The sequence below is a fragment of the Andrographis paniculata genome, unplaced genomic scaffold (assembly GCF_009805555.1).
Source record: "Andrographis paniculata isolate CXL003 unplaced genomic scaffold, ASM980555v1 Contig54END, whole genome shotgun sequence".
NCBI classification, from domain to species: Eukaryota; Viridiplantae; Streptophyta; class Magnoliopsida; order Lamiales; family Acanthaceae; genus Andrographis; species Andrographis paniculata.
In genome coordinates, this window is record NW_026137589.1 from 179,685 (window position 1) to 199,251 (window position 19,567).

At 32.1% G+C, this 19,567-nt stretch overlaps 2 protein-coding genes and 1 non-coding gene across 3 annotated transcripts; 1 reads left to right on the plus strand and 2 right to left on the minus strand.

The window, feature by feature from the left end:
- Positions 1 to 278: 278 nt before the first annotated feature.
- LOC127255828 (uncharacterized) lies at positions 279 to 1,780 on the minus strand. Its single transcript, XM_051281578.1, has 2 exons — positions 745 to 1,780; positions 279 to 289 (listed from the first exon to the last, which is right to left on the minus strand). Exons 1-2 carry the CDS (start codon positions 1,778 to 1,780, stop codon positions 279 to 281), a joined length of 1,047 nt encoding a protein of 348 aa, XP_051137535.1.
- A 208-nt stretch (positions 1,781 to 1,988) lies between these two features.
- Positions 1,989 to 2,095, plus strand: LOC127256031 (small nucleolar RNA R71). The gene has a single exon (XR_007839757.1). It is a non-coding gene; the product is annotated as a small nucleolar RNA R71 (small nucleolar RNA).
- A 9,232-nt stretch (positions 2,096 to 11,327) lies between these two features.
- Positions 11,328 to 12,206, minus strand: LOC127255829 (zinc finger protein ZAT3-like). Its single transcript, XM_051281579.1, has one exon. It carries the CDS (start codon positions 12,204 to 12,206, stop codon positions 11,328 to 11,330), a length of 879 nt encoding a protein of 292 aa, XP_051137536.1.
- Between the last annotated feature and the right edge of the window lie 7,361 nt (positions 12,207 to 19,567).

Consider the following 19,567-nt stretch of genomic DNA (forward strand, 5'->3'; position numbering starts at 1 on the left):
AACATCAAAATTGGAAACGGGTGCCGACTTTATAGGATCAAGTGAGGGTCCCTCGTGGTGTAATTTGAAGTGATGTCTATTGGCCACATACGTTTTTTTCACCTTAAAATTTGATTCTTCTTGTGGCACTTTTTTGCGGCTGACAATGGTGATCCCTTGGAAATCCATTTCAACTTTTCAACAATTCTTTTTTTTTTCTATTACTCATCATCTCGTCAGTTGATCTTTTCTCTAACTGTTTTATCAACACAGTTCTTCGTTTATTTTCATTACCAACTTCATCTGTTTCCTACACCACAGATTTAATAACATTAATTGCATATAACGATTCAGATTTAACAGGACATTTGATGGGATTAAAAATATTGAAATGAAATTCTTCTCCATCAAACTCCAAGTTGAGTGTGTCCTTTTTAACATCTATCTTCGCTTCTGCAGTGCACATAAAAAGTCTTCCTAACAAAAGAGGCGGTGGATTAAAGCAGTGTGCATCATGCATATCCAGAATATAAAAATCAACATGAAAAATTAAGTCATTCACTTGAACTAGTACATCTTCTATCATACCATCAGGATAAGAATTGGTTTGATCAGCAAGTTGAATAATAATTCATGTTTCTTTTAGAGGCCGTAGATTTAAAGAATCATATATTGATCGTGGCATGATATTAATAACAGCTCCTAGATCTAGCATAGCCTTAATTATTTCAGTTTTTTCAATCTTACAAGGGATCGAAAACGTACCTGGATCACCTGTTTTAGGTGGTACCTTTATTTTGAGAATAGCAGAAACGTTCTCACCCGCTATAATGTACTCATCCCCTCGCAATTTTCTCTTGTTGGTGCACAGTTCTTTCAAAAATTTTGCATACTTGGGAATTTGGTTAATAGCTTCCAGGAGCGGGATATTAAGTTTCATTTTCTTGAATATCTCCATCATCTTTTTTCGCTTATTTGCCTTTTGTGGTTTCTTCAACCTGTCAGGGAAAGGAGCCGATTTAGTTTCAGTAGGAAGAACAAAATTAGGATGTACCTTTTCGTGGATCTCAGCCTCCTTTTCAATCTCATTTTCAATTTCCTCTTCGCTTTGCTCCTTTGAGATGGGAGTTGGACCGTCCAATTGCTTCCCACTACGGAGTGTTATAGCACTCGTATTGTTTGGATTAGGTTGGGAAGGACATTCAACTATCGTATCACTGCAGATAGTGATGGCACTGACATTTGTTGAATTTGGCTTAGACTGAGCTGGCCACTTTTCTCTTTCGCATAGTTGTCTTACCTCCTCTGACACTTGATTGATCTGACCTTGTAATTTGTCAACTGTGGATCTCATCTCTTGTTGGAACTTTTTCATCTCTTGTTGGAAATGCAGGGTAGTGGTAGCCATAGACTTTACCAAGTCTTCCAAAGATGGACTGGAGTTGCTTGTGGGTGCTTGGCGCGGTTGTTTCTCATAGAAACGAGGTTGTTGTATCTTCTGCATAGCTCCGAATGGTTGAGGATCATTACTCTGCTGTGCGTTTCCATAACGTAGGTTCGGATGATCTCTCCAGCCTGGATTGTAGGTGTTGGAGTACGGGTTGTACACTTGAGGTCCATTCACACCATAGTTTGCAGCGTTTACATCAACTGCATAGCCTTCTTGAAGGGTCGGGCATGCATCCGTAGGGTGGCCTGCACTTGTGCATATTCCACACGCTTTAACTTGGACACTCGAGCTAGATTTTTCCACGGCCATCTTGTGAACAAAGCTCGTCAACTCAGAAAGTTGTTGCTGCATCGATTAGATAGAATGGTTGTTACTGTTTCCACTCGTGTGTCCAACATCCCTCGAGCCAAACTATTGCGTATTTTCAGCCATCATCGCAATAAGATCCCAAGCTTATGGCGTCTTATTTACTAGAGCTCTACCACTTGTGGCATCGATGATGTTCCTGTCCATTAATGACAAAGCATTATAAAAATATTGAATCAATAATTGAGGGGGAATTTGATGTTCTGGACATTTAATGATAAGCTTATTAAATCACTCCCAATATTCATAGAGCGTTTCACCTAATTGTTGTTTGATGCCACATATTTCATTCCTCAGAATCGCAGCTCTGAAAGCTAGAAAGTACTTCTCCAAAAATTTCTTTTTCATGTCGTTCCATGTGTCGATGCTTTCAAGTGGGAGATAGTAGAGTCAATCCTTTGCAGCATCTTTGAGTAGCACCTGGTGGTTTCATGCTGGAGCACACTACATCGAACTCTTGCAAGTGTTTGTGAGGTTCTTCGCCTGCAAGTCCGTGAAAAGAAGAAAGTAAATGAATTAACCCAGATTTAAGTTCAAAAGCAATAGTGTTATTCAGAGTTGGAAAGTTAATGCATAAGGGCTGCTGCGCCAAGTCGGGAGAAACCAACTCCCTTAGAGTGCGGGTATCCTCAGCCATGACAATCTCTTGATCACTTTCAGAGTCACTAGAGCTAGAGATTCTGAGGTGGTTTAAAGATTCTGTCTGCTTTGCAACTTGGGCAGCTTTTTGTTGTTTGGCTTCCTTTTGCAGCTTTCGCTCAACCTTCTCGATCTCAAGAATAAAAATCAGTTCACTTGTACGAGAAGAACGGGGCATAAATAGGAGGATAAATGAAAATAGCACAAAACAGTAAAATAAAGCGCCAATCCCTAGCAATGGCGCCAAAAATTGACCTGTCGCGCGGTCAATCAAATATTTCACCTATTTCGTGATCACAATTTAATGTAATACAGGGAAAGAGATCGTCTCCATAGAGATTGTGTGGTTCACTCTTTCGCGCTCAATTGCAGTCAATAAAAAGGGGGGGGGGGAATTTTCTTTTATTAACTAATGAAGATAAAATAATAAAACAATTAAATTAACGGAGAACTAGCTATTAAGGGGATGTCTGGCTCAAGGGATGATGCAGTTATACCACTTGTGTTTTATCATTAATTCAATAAAGTTAGTTCTTATTAAAGTATCAATAAATTGGTTATAGTTATCAACAAGCTCTGACAACCAACTTTTTCTTACAATGTAGGTAATTAAGGTACGATCGTTAACTACCCCTAATTAAGCAAATAAACCTAGGTGCGCCTATAGGAAATATTGCCTAATCGCATTCTAATCTAGAAAAACCCAATTCAAAACAATTACTACCTAACATGAGCAAATAGATTTGATTGTCTAACCCCCGGGAAGGAACCATTCAACCCGGTTGTCACCTATTCAAGTGCGAATACAATTACGGATATCCTACCTGAATTGAATTTAGATTATCAGACTAATTCAAATATTGGTACCAAAATATTCAATCAATCTAACAATCACAAACGTTATTCTCAGAATTAGACAAATATTGATAATAAAAAAGAACTTTTATAAAGAAAATTAAGAATCTCCAAACACAAGAACCAAAATATTATCATCCGTCAAACGAGAAAAATATCTACTCCATAATCAAATAACGAAGAACAATAGAGAAAGATAAAGTCATAGTGGGAGGGGAAATATTCTCTGTCGATTTGCTCCTGCGCGATCTATGAGTCTGTCAGTCTCATGCTCCTGTGCATATCTGCTTCTCTGGCCGTCCTCATTTTGTGTATGCGTGTGCCTCCCCTCATTTTACTCAATTTTTGCCCTAATTATTTTGTAGCTGGACTTTTTGGCCTTTAATTAAATATTCATGTCAAGAGGGTGTAGTTAGTCATGGCCATGACTAACTAAGTGGTGCAAATCTGAATTTTTCTTTACTTTTTATGTCAATTACGCCATATTTGATATATGCCCTTTACACACATCAAATAAACAATACGCATATAAATTAGGTAGAACCCAGTCAAAATCAATCAAATATCGCATATAATATGAACATTTAACGCATGCGATTTTTAACTATTAGTACCCGGAGGTCTTGTAATTTTGAGATCATGCTATCTGCCATCTGAAATCTGTCTACAATCTGCCATCTGTCTGCTGCTTGTCTGTTGCCTGCGTGCAATCTGAAACCTGTCTGCGATCTGCCATCTGTCCACTGTTGTCTGTTGCATGCGTGCGATTGAAACTTGTCTGTGATCTGTCATCTGTCCGCTGTTTGTCTGTTGTCTGCGTGTGATATGATATTTGTCTGCGATCTGCCATATGTCTGTACTTTTCTATTGCCTGCGTACAATCTATTTGGTATTTTTGATCTATGTCGTTTTCGACTCCGGTGGAGTCATCTCATTCTCGGCTCCGATGGAGAGTCATCTCGTTTTCGGCTTCGGTGGAGTCATCTTGTTTTCGGCTCCAGTGGAAAGTCATCTTATTTTTTGCTCCGGTGGAGTCATGTCGTTTTCGGCTCCGGTGAAGAGTCATCTCGTTTTCGGCTCCGGTAGAAAGTCATCTTGTTTTCGGCTCCGGTAGAGTCATATCGTTTTCGACTCTGGTGGAAATTCATCTCGTTTTCGGCTCCGATGGAAAGTCATCTCGTTTTTTGCTCCGATGGAAAATCATCTCGTTTTCGGCTTCGGTGGAGAGTCATCTTGTTTTCGGCTTCGGTGGAGAGTTATCACGTTTTTTGCTCCGGGGTGGAAAGTCATCTTGTTTTCGGCTCAGGTGGAGAGTCAACTGTTATTTTTATGTGTTTTTTTTTTTTTTTTGCGTTTATATTCAACTTTCTTATCAAACTCAAGTTGGTTTATGTTATACCATTTAAGTTTGAAGGGGGATGTTGATATATTTTAGATATTCAGTTTTAAATTTAGTATATTTATATTTAGATTTGGTCTTATCCGTAGATTAGATTGCTTAGATTTGAGTCTATCGAGTCTGTTTTGTCTTGCTTATATATAAATTCTTTATTTTGATGATCAATAAAACAATTTTATTATTTTTCCCCAAAATTTCTAACATGCACAAAGGTATTCCACTCCAACATTAAGCTAAATTCCAACAAGAAGATTTTTATTCATTGTCTAACTAGAGAAGATAGCCTACTATGGTTTCGATTGATCGACTAGGGAGTTGGAGTTTGTTGGTTTCTATTCTCAATTACTCAAGTTTCATTCAAACACTTTTTCGCCAAATATTAAAAATATTAGGAGCGGGCCAATTATTGCAAGCTCCCTTGCTTTGGATCTTTTGGCCCCTATGTCTTCTTTTACAAAGTGCACTCGATTATGTACAAATAAAAGTGGATAAACTCCTAGACAACTATAGATATTCAATTAATTTTATTTTATTTATTTATTTTTTTTAATTCATCAATATTAGCAGATTGTTGGACACCATGGGTGTCTTTGTTTTGTATATTTTTAATTTTTTTTTTTTAATTCACCAACATTAGAGATTATTGGACACCATGGGTGTCTTTGTTTTGTATTTTTTTAAATGTATGCTTTTATTTTAATTACGAAGACTCGATATTAAGAATAATATTTTGTATTAAATTATTAATTTTTTTTAATTGATCAACTCGTTGAAAATAGTATTGAAAAGAAATAATTTTGTCAACACACCCAATGTGTTCACTGTTGCCCGGGATTGTTTGGAGCAGAGCATGTTGCTCCAAAAAATTAATATATAAAGTAATTTATAAAATCATCTGAGTGAAGCTTGGTGTTATTGTTATCATCATTATAATAAATAATCCTATGGAGCTTTCATTAATAGAAGGAACACGATGGAAACCATCATTATCATTAATAAGAGTTGAGTTTTGAATATTTATCCAAGTAATTTTATACATAAATAATGGATACTGCATATTATAGCTGGTTTTATTTCTTTTGTGTATATATTTTGGTTGCTTGAAAAAGTACTATGTCTATTGTAAGCTGTCAAGGAATGTATTGTATATTGGCATTTTATAAATTAAGAATTGGAACATATATAGCAGTAGTATGCAAAATAGATAGTCTTCTATTATGTAGAAGCTTTACTATTATTATTATATCCAGCAAAAATAATTACCCAGTAGTTTGATTTTCGAGGCAAAATAATAAAAGTAAACTGAGTTTCGCCTTGTGTATGGGAGATATGTATCGAGGTTTGAATAGAAATCTTACTCTTTTAATCTTCAATACATAAACAATAGCTCAAAAGCAAATTCAAGTTAAGAAAGAGAATATTGAAAGAGAAAAAATTATAGTGATGAAGGAATATGAATGACATGAGAAAGAGAAAGAAATGGTGCAAGAAAAAAAAAAAAAAAAACAAAAACAAAAAAGAAAGAAAGAAAGAAAGAAAGAGGTAATTTTGATTTAAATTCCTGTCAAATAAAAAATATTTAAGTTCAGTCCTTCCATATTAACTGAAGATACTGCACTCCTTATTTTTGCATAATACTTACACTGCACTCCCTAGTACCCAATTTGTCCCTATAATAATGAGTTAATAAAACGAATTTTTTATATACTCCAGTTGATTTTATATAAACTTATGTTCTCTATTTACATACTTTAAAATTATTCCGTTGTACAAATATTATTTCAAAGTAAAGTACTTGAGGTTTTTTTATTTATGTACTTCGATCTATTACAAAAATAATACAAAAAATAAAATAAAATAAAAAATACCAACAATCTCACGATCCCAATCACTTTGTTTCTTCAAATATCATTTCCCTCCTATTTTCAACCCGTTGGCATTAAACGTCACCTCAAATACCATTGACACTGTTGCACTGGAACTTGTTCGCATCAAAGATGAAAAAAGAAGATAAAACAAAAATACACTCCCTACTCGAAAATATAAAAAATGCTCTCTCCAAAACAGAGTTCCAAGAAGTAAGTTAAAGTTTTTTGTTTTTTCTAAAATTGATATTTTAAATTTGTATTTTTTAAATTTGTGATATGCTCCGATCTCTTTGTCTTGTGCCTCTGTCGGGTGATTTTTTAAGTATTAAAGTATTGGATGATATCTCTGTCATGGTGTTGGTTATAGATATATCTATTTTGTCAATTATTAGAAATTTTTATTTGTTCTTTATATTATTTGCAAATGATCTCATTGCCTTTGGTGTGCCTTGATTGTTAATTTATATGCCTCAAATAAAAGATTACTTACCTTTGGAGTTATGCCATAAACTTATAGTTGTTTTGGGTATATACTCATGAAGACATATTTTTGTTTTGAAATGATGGAAGACCCGAAAAAGAATACAAATGGATTACCTCCAGATTTTTTATACATTTCTTTTATACAAATATTGCTAAACTTAAAGTTTGGATGAAGGATAAATAGCTGAAAGATCTACAACTCACATTGTTTGGATATTTTCTAAATTGTCCGAAAAAAAAAAGAAACTATATTGGCATCAGTTGTGACCACTACCGATTTCTCATGTGGAATGACTTTTGTAAGTATCGAAGGTATTTGTTGATATCTCTATCACATTTTTTGTTGTTCATGTATCTATTTTTTTTATTTCATTTTTGTTTGTTTTACTATTGTACGTTAATGCATCCAAATATTTTTAGTTATAACAAACTGTATATAATGTGTGCCCTGATTTTTAATTGATGTTCTTTTATAAGAAAGTTACATAGCTATATAGTTATGTCATAAATTTGAATTTGTGTTGTATATACTCTTACATAATTATTTATGTGTTTTAAGTGTTGTCATGCCCAAAGTGAGAGTCATGATTGTGTGTCAGTAGTATGTATGTTCCTTGAGAGTTATGCTTATGCAACATAAAAACTTATCCGCCTAGCAGACGAGCTATCGAAATTCGATGGTGTCAAAATATGATGAACAAAATTTATTATGAAGATTTTATTATAAGACCTTGGACGGGTTGTCTAGTATCATTTTGTCAGATTTATATGTTAAGTTTTATGTATAAATTGGGAGCAAATGAGGTTTGAATCATATGATTTTCAATTTTGAGTAGTTAGTCATTGATGTTATATTTTGCCAAAAACATTATCATATTTTCTAATTTAACATATGACATGTGTGATTCTCTATAAGTATGATCGTTTGAACTAGAGATACGTACAAAAAAAATTAAAAAATATAGGTGCACAATATTTCAACTAAAGATATGTACAGAAAAAATTAAAAAATATAAGTGCACAAAATTTCATGGTTGGGTACAGAAAAACTCCTAAATTTGAATAACATACTCCTAATGAAGACATGTGTTCCTCATTTAACTAACTAGCATACTTCTGACACGATTGCATGTACTCTTATTAAAAATAAACTTTATAAATAATTATATACATATTCGACATGTCGTAGAAAGATTTGTACTCACCATACTGTCCAAAAAGCACCTGTGGACACATTTGATATACACTTCAATGACAAATGCTTACTTATAGTGTGAATAGTTCTAATATGTTTCATGTGTAATATTTACTTCTCATACCTTCTAATATATTTGTTCGTTATGATGTTTTTTCTATCCTACAAAATGTTAACATGAATGAAATCAATAAAAAGTGTGTAGACCAAGACATATCTCATCAATTATCCAATAACTCGGCAATATGTCTTACCATAATCCATAACATCATATGTTATGTCAACCGTACCTTATGTGACATTCTCATCCACCATTGAATACAAAAGCAAATGATCTCACTGATCGTTTTTAGTAGTATTTGTTGATAGACACCAAGATTTGACGAAATTGCAATGATTTATTCAACTCATAGCCATCTAAGCTAGCGAGGATCATGGTTGGGTATCAAGAGATCCCTAAGTTGGCGAACTATGTGTGGTAGGTAACCTGGAGGCATCGGGGGTTTGAACCCATGACCTCACGGTCATAAACCACCCTCACACCACTAGGTCATCCCTTACGGGACAACTTTATAAGTTATTTTATACATATTGACGTATATTTAGAAGATATGTACTCACCAAATATTTTGAAAGCATTGATGGCATATTTCATGTATATATTTGTAGCGTACTTTCGTTGTGAATTCATGTATCTTTGTTTTCTAGTTTAGAAGAATTAGTTTGGATTGATATGTACTCCCACATAATAGTTGTGTACGTCCAATAATATATATGAGATTATTTAATAGTGGTACAAATCTACGTTCAATGTACAATCTACTATAAACAAAAGAAAAACCCAAGCATCCCGACAAAATATAATGACCTTGCTGACACCCAACTTTCAACGACACAACTATATTATTATTTATCATCCCCTAACGAGTCTCTTGGAATAGATAATTCGCCCGTCACTGGCGTTGCAATTGTGCAATAAAGTTTTGGAAGAATGGCATGATTTCCACAACGTGAAGAACATACCTTAAACTCTAGCAAAACAATTCTCAATTTTTATCATTTTCGGCAAACATCGCTGAATAGCTACAAAAATTTTAACATTATCTAATATAAACATATAAAATAAATACCAAGGTTCATAGATAATTAGCTATATACCAACAAAACTAGGGTAGTTTCAACAAATACATCATACAATATCATACAACATGGGTATAAGATTAATAAATATAGGTATACTACACTAGGTAAAGGTACTCCTAAAAATATCCACGGATACTAGCAGGAAATCATAACAGCCCTCACAAAGCTTTTCTCCTATATATACTGTCATAACAAAGGGTTATAATGAAACTCATTTAGCAACTATTGCAACCATATTCTCAAAAGGTAACAATCACCGAAACAATAGTAAAATACTTATCAGAATCGATCGCGAGCCGTAATAACATTATTTTAATCAACTGACAAAATTATCGCACCAAAAAAATATCACACGCTGAGGAATCGAACCTCAATCTTACCCGTTTCTCTATTACACGAAATAAACCTAAAATTTGAGATTTAGATTCGAAACTCATCACAGATTCACCATCGATCACACCACTCCTCGTGAACGAAACTAAATGATGTAAACAATCATTTTTCTTTGCGCGAATGAAACCAAATGCTGAACAGAATTTCCTTTATTGGCGCGAAAAAAACCTAACAAATAGATAGAGAATTGAAATCGGTAAAATGAATTTTTGGGTTGAGATAGGGACAAAATTGGAAATGATAAAGTGATGGGAGTTAATGATAAGGATTTTGATAAACGAGTGAGTGCAGAGAGTATCAAAATTGTCTGAGGAGTAAATTGAAATATGAAAATAAAGGTAGATATTTTATTCCAATTACCCGAGAAAAAATAAAAAAATAAAAAATAAAAATTTCTTAAAAAGTGTCTTTACTACTTAAGATATTTTCACCAAACCTCGTTTTTTCAGCCTTCAAATAAAAGTTATTGTGTATTGATTTTTTGAATATTAAAAAAAAAAAGATTTGCAGACCTCGAGACTCGCCCCGCTAGAAAATATTATGACCCAAGACCCGTCCCGCTTCAACCCGGCCCAGGACCCGCGACAAACAATTTTTTTTAAAGAAAATAATAAAATATAACTTTTTAAAAATAATTTAATACTTAAAAAAAATGCTTCAAATTAAAAAGAAAATTGTAGGATAAACAAATGCGAACACTAATTTGATTTAGAATTAAGGTTCAATTTTATTTTTAAAACATTTTAAATAAATAAATAATATAATTTATATGGTATAAAAATATAAATAAATTATTAAAATATTCGAGTTTGGATCCAAGAATGGACGAGTTTTTAGTAAAACCCGAAAATGCCTTGAATCCGGCTGGGTCTAAAATTCAAATTTTACAACCCGCTCCAAACCAATTTTTTTAGACCGAACCCGCCCCATTAAGACCGGTCCGGGGCTAACTTGCCCTGTTTGACGTCCCTACAAACCATGAGAAGATTTTATAAAAGAGTCATTGTCTATCTAATTATGCGTAAGTTATTGTGTATGTTTTTTTCTTGTTGAATGTTCGTGTCATTAGTTATATATTATCTCTAATTTTCGCAAGCATCACAACAATCCATAACTTATTTCACCTCAAACGTTTGGAAAATAAAAATATCAAAGGAAAATAAAAACGCAAAATAGCACATGCTATAATGTACAAATCGTCACAAGTCCACTTATCACCATTCATAATAAAAAATTGAATACTAATACATTAAAGGATTCCTATACTGCAAATATCCGCAACTTGTAATAATAATAATATATATACAAAAACGATCAATCTACAAACTTGAATATAAACATACAACATATATATATATATATATACAACCTGCAGCATCAATACACTTAATCCGATCATATAATACAATACAATTCTAACCATTTTTTTCTAAACCACACTCCTATATCTATATAGATATATATATATATATATATATTCTACTTAGGATTAATAGTACACGAAGTTAATTACAAGCAATTAAGGGCCAATTAGCAATCAAACTAATTAGCCGTTCTTCATAGCCCTAACCTTAAATCCAAATCATCCTCACATTCAATCGAAGAATAAAGCGCAGAAGTGGCGGCGTCATCCTTCTCCCGGAGTGGCGGCGGTGGCGGCGGCGTGTTCAGATCAAAGGCATGGGAAACCCTAGACGATTCCTCGACGGACTTATCCCAATGGCACCTCATGTGCCCACCAAGAGCTTGACCACTCGTGAAAACCCTAAAACAAATGCTGCATTTGTGCCCATCATCGTCTTCTTCCCCAATATTCACACAATCCTCAACCCTAACTCCCCCCTGATGATCCTGATCCTGATCCTGACCCTGAACCTGACCCTGACCCTGACCCTGACCATCTCCATCTTTCTTGTTAATGGCGTAACAGCCTTTAACGTTCTTGTGGCTCGCTCGGTGGCCCCCGAGGGCTTGATGAGAACCGAACACTTTCTTACATCCGGAGCACTCGAAACCGCCGGCGCTCGAGCAACAGTGCTTCTGATAATCGGGAGCTGGGGTCCCGTTGGCCAGCAGCAACAGACACTCGGCCATTTCGGAGTCTTCCTCGTTGGTCTCCGGCGGCGGTGGGCGGTGGTGGCGGAAATTGGGCGGGGGGTTGATTCCGCGCCACTGGCGCTCGGGATGGCAGCGCATGTGGCCGAAAAGGGCCTTCCATGACCAGAACTGCTTGCCGCACTCGGTGCAGGGCCGCGTGATTTTGGGGGCGGTCGGGCCGGGAGCTTTGCGGCTGCCGGACCCTCGTCTGCCATCGCCGATAACTATAGCCGATTTGTCGCGGTCGCGGTCCCTTCTAGGGTTTTGATTGGCGGCGGAGATGAGGCCGCCGGCGGAGAGGTAGTTGTTGACGGCAGCGGCGATGTTAGTGGTCTCCATTTTTAGAAATTGGATTTGTCTGATACAAGTGTAAGAAACTGAACGAGAGAGAGAGAGAGAGAGAGGGGGAAGGGAGAGTGGATGCTGTATATGGTACGGTTATTTCGTTCCAGATTAACTTACAATCCCACGTAGCGTTTTAAGAAAATAATAATAAAAATAAAAATGAATTTTGCAGTATTACACGGTGGAGATGCGAAGAACCGGTTGAGAATTGTCGTTCCCCTTTGTTTTGGCATGTGTCCCAATTAAGATGAGACACATGGCTAAAAGAAATAAATTATTTTGTTATTATTTTTTATGTATATTATTTTAATTTTATGGATATATATTATTTTTTATATCTTTGTATTTTATAAAATTTTATTTTAATAAAAAATAATATTAATATTAAATATATTTTTATTCAAGAAAATTTTAATTAATAAGAATAATGGTTTTATAATATTCAATAAATTCTAAAAACAATAAATATATATATATATTTACCATTATGTAATTTATATTTTAATGTATTTAAAAATAATATAAATATCAGACTATAAAATATAACATAAACAATTATATAGATAAATATAGTACTTATTAAAATAAACAAATGATGTATTTGTTTTGTGAAATAATTTGAATAGATATTTTATATATATATATAAGATATGAATAATTGTATAAAAAATATGAAAACAATGAATATTTACGGTATATTAATATTTTTGAAAATTTTTTTTTTTTTTTCTTAAAAAAATACATCCAAACATAAGAACATATCCTGACACTCCTCCTCTATTCATCAAATCTATTGTATTTTATTTTATTTTTATCCATAAAAATATATTTTCTATAGAAAGTAATTTTTATATACTAATTAATTTATATTATTTAATATTACACTTATATATAAATATATTACATCTTCTTACATATTCTGTTCATTATTAAAAAATATATATAATTTCAATCTCATTAATTCATTCATATACAACTATAAAATAGGTGGACGGACGGATTAACTTAAATGAAATATAAGGTTAAAACCAATATATATAAAAATATAGATAATCTAAACAACTAATTAAATAATTTGTTAAATAATTTCGCCTTCAAAATATTTATTGTAGCCATTCAAATTTTTATCTTTTAACGGGTTTGTTCATTTGAAAGATTTTAACAAAATTCTATTATTCATTCAAAATTTTTTTCCCAAAAACATCAAATCAAACACCTATTTTTTATTTTCTATATTATACTAAAAATCAATTTTGCATTCAAAACATTATATCAACACCTATTTATATCACATCATACAACTATTCAAATTCAAAATTTTTACTAATTTCAAATCTCAACTTAAAATCCAAACCCCCAAACAAACACACCCACAGTATCCACAAATTTTTATTGATTTTGATTCTCTTGGAACCATACTACTATAGTGAGATGTTCCACCAATAGTATTAGTAGTAAAAGCACTCGGATGTCATTTTGATTTATGTTTCAACTCACATCATACATTTCATATGAAAAACTTACCATAATCGGTATAATATATATTTTGTTTGCCTTGTTTAATACATTATGACTAAACTGCTCACTAGGTCTTATTTGGTTAGTTTGCTTATATAAATCAGTAATTTTTTATACATTTTGACTAATTTTTTACCTATGATTTTTATACTGACTTGGACTTGTTCGCATACAGTATACATGTAACTAATTAGTTTCCATATCATATTAAGATATTTACTTTCTAAAAGCAGAATATTTTTTTTAATCAATACTTAAAATGATATCCTTGTATTAACTCATGCACTAACAAGAAGTAGATTTTCTTAACGAGTTTATTTTCTTCTTTCGTTCCTGATCAAAGTAATAACTTTAATATCACCGTTCACTGTGAAATTCAAGAATGTCTTTTTTATATGCATTTTGCATTAAGTCAGGTAGTGGAGATTTTAGTAAAACTTCAAATACTTAAAAAACATGATGGATGTAAATTTGATTGAATGGAACGCTGGCGTGAATAATAGAAATTTGGGCATGTTTGGTAATTGAAAGTAGAATTTTAATTTCACGAGTTACGTGAAGATAATTTATTCCCAAACAAATTCGTAAAATTGCAAAACCTAAAATAATAATGAAAATTTAAACAATTTTATGAATTTGAGTTCATGGTTGAAAGCAAAATCAACGTAAGAAGAAACAGAATAAGAAGTGAATTTGAAATATCTTACAGTATATATGCATATAATAAGTACATGGGTAAACTGATTTTTTAGTCCCGTAATTGAACCCATTTATCATTTTAGTCTCGTAACGGGAGACTGTCTTAAAATAATCTCAGTAAGTGAATTTTTTTTTCAATTTAGTTCTCAATGCTTAGATCTGCGTGGCAAACTGCCAGACACGTATCGGCTAGATCAGCGTCACGTGGCTGACATGTGTCCGCCACATGAATTACTTTTATTTTTATTTTTTTTAAATATAAAAAATTACACTTATAAAAATAAAAATAAATTACTATATAAAATTAAAAATAAATAAAATAAAAAATAATATTATCCATATGTCCGTCAAATCAGCACTATGTAACTTTTAATAATTCATGTATTAGTATATTTTTTTATTTTATTTTTTATTTTTAATATAAAAAAACTCTTCCGTCTCACATAATTTGTCATTTCCTTTTTTGAAAATATGATTATACACTTTAATCACACTTTAAATTTTATATTTTATAATATTTTTAATTTTAATTAAACTATTTACTTATCTTAATCTATAATTATTTTTGCTAATACACTTCTTAATTACTTACTAATTATACTTTACTTAAATTCTCATATCTACAGTAATAGACCAATATTTCCTAGGACGGAGGGAGTATAAATTATCCATGTAGCGGCCACGTGGCATTGATCTGGCGGACATGAGAATAATTTTTATTTTTTATATTTTATTTTTTTATATATTTAATTTTAATTTTATTTATTTTTTAATAAAAAATAAAATTAAATAATAAAAATTATCTACGTGGCAACCATGTAGCGCTGATCTGGTCAACACATGTCCGTCAGCCTGCCACGCAGATGCCACCTAGGCATTGAGGACTAAATTGAAAAAAAAATTCACTAAATTATTTTAAGACAACATCCAATTACGAGACAGACTAAAAAAATAATTTACCTTAAATATATTTATAATAAGAAAAAATATTCAATGATATATAATAGATTTTTTAAAAGAAAAATTAATAAAAATAATTATACTATATTCGCAACAACTTAACTTTCTTTGAATTAATTATTGTGTTAGCTACTTACATATTTCAGCTCATTTTTATTATTATATCAATTTACTAGTTATAATATATACTATCTCCATTCATTATCTATTTATTTTTCTATTTTAGTTTGTTTACAATCCGGTCTCTATATAAAATGTGTTTCTCAATTAAATAAAAATGAGAGTTACATGCACATAATATTATATAAATGTCATCAAATAAGTTAGATTGGATTATTAAATAAATGTATCTAAATAACATTAGTATACCAAATCCAATTACTTTTTAACTAAAAAATTATTTCACGGATTGTGTGGAGAATGTATAATCCACCACAGAAATCTATCCTTATTTATATATTTTTTTTGGTATTAAAACTCTACCTTTTTTTCCTACCATGACAATGCCGATGTCCATACTTTACGGCCCGTAATCCGGCGATGTTCCTTCAACCTCACTATTTGCCACCAGTGGAACGATATTTTCTGTTGGTATCATTTCGTTTTTGCGACATAAAGTGAGTTTTGAAGGTTATGCTATAAATTTGAGTTGTTGGCCCAATTCAAAAGATCCTTATGGCTGCTCGACCATGCATTTGACCGGATTTATGTTGTCGATGACTTGCTACGCCTTTGACTTGTTCATTGTCCCTAACTCTGAACCGGAGTTTGAAAATAAGCTCGCCAGTGCCGGAGACCATCACAACAAATCTCTTTCGTAGAGCTTTGTAATAAAAAAACCGAGTGGAATCGAGATGACTTCCTCGAGCATTTCTTTCACTCTCGCAATGTTGTTGTCTTTCCTAAACATTTGCCACCCTTTCACCCTTAACTTACCGGAGTACCATGAAAGATGTAAAGTTCTTTTAACCTTTTTGCTACTTTATCTCTTATGTTTGTTAGGTAAACGTAAGTTTTATGAGTTTATTTGATAAAAATTTGTTCGTTGCATCAAACTACTTTATTTGAGTGTCTAGGTTTGGTGGATAATGTTTGAAATAGTTACTTAACTATGTCTTTACCTTTAAAACTTCGATCATTGTGTTGTAGTATATTTTTACTATGATGTTCTAACTATGCTAACTTACTTGAGAAAGAACTGCTTGGGGTGAATTGCAAATGTGTTCTATTAATTATCTTTTACAAGGATTGTGCCACTGATACAAAATTTTGAAGACATATACGTTGTATTGTCATTCTTCACATTACATGATTATTGCCCATTACATTGAAAAATTTAAGAATACAAATGCTCGGTAATCATTCATTTGTGAGAATGCAATCTCGTTGTCTTTTCAAAAAATATGTTTATTTGTCTCATATAAATTGTTCATATTTTTCATTCATTTGTCACTTTTTTTTTTTGCAAAATAATTATACAAATTAATTGCATTGTAAATTTTATACTTTATATTTTCTTAATTGTAATTAAATTAATTAGTTATCCCAGTTTTAATTTATAATTATTTGTATTATATAATAATTATTTGGAGTAATATGTTTCTTAATTCTTTACTAATTGTAATTTTTTGATTTTCATATCGAAATTAAATATGATAATTGAGATGGAACAGAGGGAGTATAATTAATAAATTTTGTGATTAATCATTTTTTTTCTCTCTGTTTTTATGTATTTTGCAAGCATTATACATTTTGGAAAAATAGGAAGATTGCATAAATTTTTCATATAAATTCACATTAGTTATAGTTATGTTGTAAACCAAAATTAAACAAGTAAAATAACAAATCGATTTAAGGATGAGTGAGAAATTTCCACAATCAAGGGTTTATTCAACCTAAAACTATTCGAATTGGTGTTTAACACCCAAACACCTAAGAGGATATACAATAACTCTCAAAGAGAGGCCCAACAATTATCATAGAAGCTTTTCTTGCAAAAAAAAAAAAAAAATGTTAATTTTTAGAAGCAAAAAGATTATTGCAAAATCAAAGTCGAGGCAACTCCTCTGCTTTGGAGAAATATAAAACTATTGTTTATTTATTTATTTATTTACTCTTAAATAATGTTGTATCAACTAACACATAAAATAATAGAAGTTTTTTTTTTTTTTTTTTTTTTTTGAAATGATTGCACATGCTCTAAGAGGCTAAAACATTACGCACAATCAATCAAATATATATTTTCTCTATCCACTTCTAAAGTGGTCATTTATTTTTGGCAAATAAATTCAAAAATATTAGTATTTTAGTAGTAATCAGAAGTATATAGTTATGCAAAAACAAAATATTCTTACTAAAAGTAATAGTGTGTAATGATATTATTGTAAATAAATGTAAAGGTAGAGGTATTCACTATAAGAAAAAATCATTTTTGTAACAAATTTTTTTTGTCATTAAATCTAATTTTTCCGTTACTACTGACATTAGAGACGGAATTAGGAACGGAATTACGTTAGCTACGTGAACTTTAGGGACGAAATTCCGTTACAAATATATTATTTTTTTGTAGTGATTGTAATTTATGGTATGATTGAATGATAATAAATATATATTTGGTTAGAATTTATGGGAAAATTATGAAATTGTATTATTGATCATCAAAATAAAGGGGCCTATATATAGGCAATACAAAACGGATTTGATAGACTCAAGTATAAGTAATATAATCTATGGATATATCAAATCTAAATATAAATCTACTAAATCTAAAACCAAATATCTAAATATCTCAACAATATATAAATATGTAAACTTTTGAGGTGGACGAGAGAGTATTAAACAATATTGCATTGTGAAGATAATATTCTAAAATCGATCACAAGTGCATAGATGAAAGTACACGATAAAAACAAATGCAACCATCACACATAGTGAGTGATAAAACCAACAACTCCCACTGCTAATTACTGGTAGCAAAAACGTATTGCTCAAAAAACTCGCACGCTGGCTCCTTCAACAAAAAAAAAAAGAAAAAAAAAATTGCAAAGAAGGAAACAACGGAGGTAGTTCAAGAGCATGAAGAAAATATCTGAAAAAAATAATGAGAGATGGGATAAATGATGAATAGATAAAAAATTAGACTCTGGTCAAATGCAAGAAAAATTTGTGTAACGCAGTGAATCATTAAATGATGATTGCAACCCTAATTGGGTTTATACCAATATTATATATCTGTGGGGGACGGTATTGGGCTAGGTCCAAATACAACCGTAAGATATGTTTGAATATATGGGTATTGCGAGAATGAACGTAAAACCGAGTCGATGATGGATCCTCTTTCCGAAAATTAGATACGCTCTGGCAGTGCTTCCGGTGGCTGACGTTCTAACCCAAAGATAAAACGATTTCCGTCTCCAATGAGAGTGGCACCTCTAATCATTGGAGCTCCGACGAACAAAAATGAGAGAGGAACTGACCTAGGGAGGTTGCCGAAAAGCTAGATGAGAGGAGAGAAAGAGGAGAGAATTGTTGGTGTTTAGAATGAAGGGGGGAGGCCCTTTATATAGGCGTCTCCACTCGGCCAAAATAGCAGGGGATCAATTACGATCATAATTACGATCTTAATTATCGATGTAATTTATTCTAAATTCAAACATTCCATTTGAAGCAGTCGTAATGATTCTAATTACAAAATTTCCATTTGTGACGACGTAATTTATTCTAATTTCAGACATTCCGTTTGAAACGATTATAATTTATTCTAATTTCAAACATTCCGTTTGAGATTATAATAAATCTATCCAACCGATAATATTTTATCCAAATAATACTGCGACTTAGGCCATATACCGGGGTTTAATTTGGGGTTACACAATTTGGTTTGTCTCGAGACAGGCAAAATAGCTAAAATATTAACCAAACTCCATACACAATAAATAAATAATATTTATTTATTTCTTCCAAATTAATCTAATTAATTTGGTACACCGGCCCGTTGTATTTTCACTTACAAAATAATCGATTGCAAAATAACCGATTATCCAACAATCCTCCACGAAATGCCCATAACGGACAGAAAACCTAGCTCAATCTCTGTGAGATATTGACACATCAAGACAGGTAGTTTTTGGCTTTGAACCTTCCATAGTCAACATTACAGTGTGTACTGGTGGCCCAAT

Coding starts and splice junctions, on each gene's coding strand:
- LOC127255828 (XM_051281578.1), bottom strand. CDS start 1,780: ATGCAGCAACAACTTTCTGAGTTGACGAGCTTTGTTCACAAGATGGCC.
- LOC127255829 (XM_051281579.1), bottom strand. CDS start 12,206: ATGGAGACCACTAACATCGCCGCTGCCGTCAACAACTACCTCTCCGCC.